Raw genomic sequence first — 4,528 nt, 5'->3', positions numbered from 1 at the left:
ACTGTACGTTAGAGCGGCGAGCATGAGGCTATTGTTGTGGTTGTGGCACCGAATGAAAGTGGTAGCCCGGTCCAAGACAATGTGTAGAGGCCTGTTTGCTAGCCGGCTGATGTCATCGACAGACTGTCTGTCGCTAGAGCCGGCGACATGTCGGAACCTGAAGTCACATTTTACGCTGGGGAGGTATAGGCCGTCGAGGGTGGTAGCCCTGGAAAGCGCTACATACACCGACTTCAGTGGATGGCACATATCATATCCGTGGCGTTTGCTTGCGCAAGAGCACACTGTGGCCTTTTACACGAGATATTTGTCTAGCACATATCGTGATTGCGGTGGTGCGCACACCCATCAGAACCCATTTCAATTCTATTGAGGGATGTCGGGTAGCGGTGTGCTTCGTCCTGGCTGGGACGACAATGCCTACTGTAGATGTTGGAAATTCAAGCCACAGTTGCAAGAGGTTGCCGTATTCGTGACGCTCGATGTACCACAAGGTGGCCATGTTTACATTAACAGGGCCGTCCCTTATGTCGATGTTGGCCGTTATGATTTACGGCATTGATCCTCCCGCATCCCCCCTCCGAACGCTTTATGCACCTAACTTGGTTTGGCACTACCTGCGTGATCGGCCCACCCGTGGCCAAGCAACTGCAGCGGCTCTACTTGTACTCCAGCCACTGTACAAGCACCAATATGCTGTCGGAGATCAGCAGACGACAAAGAAGAGGAATTGATAGTGGGCTGCTGTCTCCGCAGCTAGCGCCAAGAAGTCCGTGCACCACTATCATCATGTACTTTTTTCGTGTTCGATTGTCGCCATTAAAGGCATTTCGTTGCAGTCTCATGGATCCGTCTTTCTGGCGGCGCTACGATTAGAAGGCCGACGTTCCGCAATATATGGTGCCGAAAACCCACGGGATAACGAGCGGATCCAACGACGTGGACAACGAGCGACGGCGACAATGAGTTTCCACTAGAAACCGCAGCCGGAGAAACCTGATCCTCATTGGAACCGCACCCAGGGAAGTAACGAGCGGAGCCGGGTACCTTACGAGCAAGTACCTTACGAGCAGACATGGACCGCCTGAAAGCGAAACGTGCTGCTAGGCGAACCCAGTCAACGAAAGTAATGAATGAGGCGACCACGTTGTTGGAGAGTGACTGCAACGACCGAACGGCGTTAAGCAAGGTTATCGACAAGCTCGTCGCAAGCCGTGACGAACTTCGGAAGATCAATGCCGAGCTCGAGGAAGTGATTCCGGTAGAGGAACTTGAGAGGGAGTACGAGTCTGCGGCGAATTATGACGACCAGGCACTCGAGACCCTGACGCGCCTACGGTGCCGGCTTGAAGATCTGAGCCTCGGTAACACGCGACAGACTTCTCCTTCGACGACGCTCAACACGCCGCCTGCCCCAACGACAGCTGCATCCCAGAGCTTCGGACCTCGCCTTCCAACGCTAACCATTAAGCCGTTTCATGGGGACTTGTGTCAATGGACGTCGTTTTGGGAGAGATTCAACGGAGCTGTCCACACGAATCCCACTCTGAGCACGACGGATAAATTTCATTACCTACACAACTATTTGGTGGGTGAAGCAGCAGCTGCAATTACCGGACTACCAACCACGGAAGCGTGTTATGAAAGTGCTATCCAGCTGCTGAAGCAGAGGTTCGGGGACAAGAGCAGGATCGTACAGCAGCACTTCAGAGCGCTTCGTGAACTGCAGCCCGTGACCTCTCCATCGGATACAAGGGAGTTGCGAAGGCTTTACGACGCAGTCCAGCTTAATGTCCGCTGCCTCAACGTCCTAGACGTCCCAACTAGTAGTTTTTCGGCGATGCTCTACGACGTTATGCTTCACTCTTTGCCACAAGAAATCATCGTGGCGTTCCACCGCCATAGACGTCTCCAGGATGAAGCACAAGGCACGGGACGCGCTGCTTCAGGAGAGACAGCCACAACGTCTTGCGAAAAACTTGAGCAGCTCTTGCGGTATACACAGATAGAGCTCGAAACAAGAGAGCAATGTGCTCCATCGACGTCCTCTACCAAGGGCAGCGGGAACAACAGAAAGCATGTGCCGTCATCATCGGTCCTACATGCATCCGAAGAATCAAAGCAAGTACGGAACGAATGTTTCTTTTGCAAGTCTAAGAGGCATGAAACCGAAGCATGCAGCGCTACCTTCACCATATCAGAGAAAAAAGACCGGCTGGCTAAATTTATGCGGTGCTATCGATGTACTATGAAGGGCCACCGCGCAAACGAGTGCCGGCGGAGGTTGGTGTGCGTGACATGCAAAGGCAGGCATGCTACAACGATGTGCGACCCAGTTTATCGTGCGACAAGAGGCGAAAAGTCGCCCAACATGGTCTCTGCTGCTACTAAGCCAATAAAAGAAGAGTCACCGCGGTCGACTGCCGTTACAAGCTGTCAACTTGACGAAGCCGTCAACTTACAGACTTTCCGTTCTTGGATTGTCGGGTTCAACGAGACGTCTTATGTCAGAGGCATCATCGACGGAGGCAGTCAACGCACGTTCATTAAGGAAGACCTGGTGACACGGTTGGGACTAAAAATCCTTAGAGAGACTTGCCTTGCGGTGAACACGTTTGCATCAGACGCTCCTTCTCGTGTGAGAAAGTGCAATGTCGTCGAGGTTCGCCTACGCAGCCAGTTTGATTACAACGAGCACGTCATCGAAGCCATCGCCATGCCAGTAATTTGCCACGACATCCCTGCCACGGCTATGGAATGCTCCTTCGCAGCCAAATTGCGAGAGCAAAATTATCGGCTGGCAGACGAGCAAACTGTGCCTAGACAGTGTGGCGAAAAAGGAATTAGCCTGCTCATAGGATCTGATCAACTGTGGAAGATCGTGAGCGGCGACATCATACGCAGCACGGAAGTACAAGGATTGGTAGCGGTCAAGACCACTCTCGGATGGACGCTCCAAGGTCCTGTCACAAAAACGAGCTTCATAAGCGGAACATCCGAGCTGATGATATGCGTCCTGCGAGTCCAAGCTGAAGGAACTAAAGGATTGGAGCAAAACATACTGGAGTCATTTTGGACGTTGGATGCCATGGGAAATGCACCAACGGAAGCAACTCACGGGTGCTCAGACACCTTGTCTGTTTTCGAAAGTAAGATGACAAAGATCGGAAAACGGTACCAAGTAGCCGTGCCACGTAAACACCCGGATATCGAGATGCTACAAGACAACTACAGCGTCGCACTTACTCGACTACGAAATCTGGTTAAACGTATCTCGAAGTCAGGAGGACTGCTGGAGAGATATGATACAGCGATTCGTCAGTACATTGTTTCCGGCCACGCTGAAGTTGTACTTGGCAACGAATCAATGCATGGCCCTGCGTACTACATGCCACACAGGGACGTCATTCGAGAGGAATCACTCACAACCAAGCTCCTTCGGATCACAACATGGGTGCAGCGTTTTGTGTCCAAGGTTAGGTTCAAGACTAAGGAAGATGGAGCCATATCTGCTGAAGAAATCTTGGCAGCCGAGAGATATTGGATCCGCCAAGTTCAAACTGAAGCGTTTCCCGACGAGCGGAGGTGGCTAGAAGAAAAACAAGGTTCACCCAGTAACTCATGGGTAGCACAACTACACCCATTTATTGACGAAAGCGGGCTTCTACGCGTCGGCGGAAGGCTAGAAAATCTCAGAGACAGCTGGGACGTGAAGCATCCATTCCTGCTTCCAAGTCGACACCGTTTCACCGAGCTGGTATTTGCCGATGCCCATCGGCGAGTCATGCACGGAGGAGTAACGGCGACAGTACACAACGTGCGCGAACGCTTCTGGATCCCGAGAGCGCGACAAGCGGCAAAGAAAGCGATCAACCGATGCCTGACATGCGTGCGTCTTCGCACGAGACCCACCGTGCCGCCGTACCCGCCGCTTCCAGCTTGCCGCGTCGAAAAGACGAAACCTTTCGACACTAAAGGAATTGATTTCGCCGGACCATTGTATGCGAAGTCATCCGAGAGCTCCGATTCCAAAATGTACATCGTTCTTTTCACGTGTGCAGTGACAAGAGCCTTGCACTTGGAACTGGTCTCGGATATGTCGTCACCTGCTTTCATGTTGGCATTCCGGCGTTTTAGTGCAAGAAGGGGACTGCCAAGTACCATTTACTCCGACAATGCCCTTACCTTCAAGCGGACGTCTCGGGAGCTACAAAAGATATGGAAGCTTATTCGAAAAGACGACTTCCAGGCTTATATTGCAAACCAAAGGATACAGTGGAAGTTCATAGTCGAAGCGGCCCCATGGTGGGGAGGCTGGTGGGAACGATTGGTCGGGACTGTGAAGACGGCACTACGAAAAGTTTTAGGCCGAAGCTGTCTGTGCGCAGAAGAACGATCAATCATTTTGACTGAGGTTGAAGCGGTTCTCAATTCACGGCCACTAACGTATTGTCGTGATCAGGCCAGCGAACCTGCAGCTCTCACGCCAGCGCATTTCCTAGTCGGCCAGCAACTGACGACGTTACCA

At 52.2% G+C, this 4,528-nt stretch overlaps 1 protein-coding gene across 1 annotated transcript; it reads left to right on the top strand.

Moving 5' to 3' along the window:
- The first annotated feature begins 1,129 nt into the window (after positions 1 to 1,129).
- Positions 1,130 to 4,137, top strand: LOC119403466 (uncharacterized). The gene is made up of 2 exons (XM_037670398.1): positions 1,130 to 1,995; positions 4,062 to 4,137. The coding sequence occupies exons 1-2, from the start codon at positions 1,130 to 1,132 to the stop codon at positions 4,135 to 4,137; spliced, it is 942 nt and encodes a 313-aa protein (XP_037526326.1).
- The last annotated feature ends 391 nt before the right edge of the window (positions 4,138 to 4,528 follow it).

The sequence above is a fragment of the Rhipicephalus sanguineus genome, chromosome 8, assembly GCF_013339695.2.
Source record: "Rhipicephalus sanguineus isolate Rsan-2018 chromosome 8, BIME_Rsan_1.4, whole genome shotgun sequence".
In the NCBI taxonomy this organism is placed as follows: Eukaryota; Metazoa; Arthropoda; class Arachnida; order Ixodida; family Ixodidae; genus Rhipicephalus; species Rhipicephalus sanguineus.
This window is presented reverse-complemented; position numbering and strand designations above follow the sequence as displayed.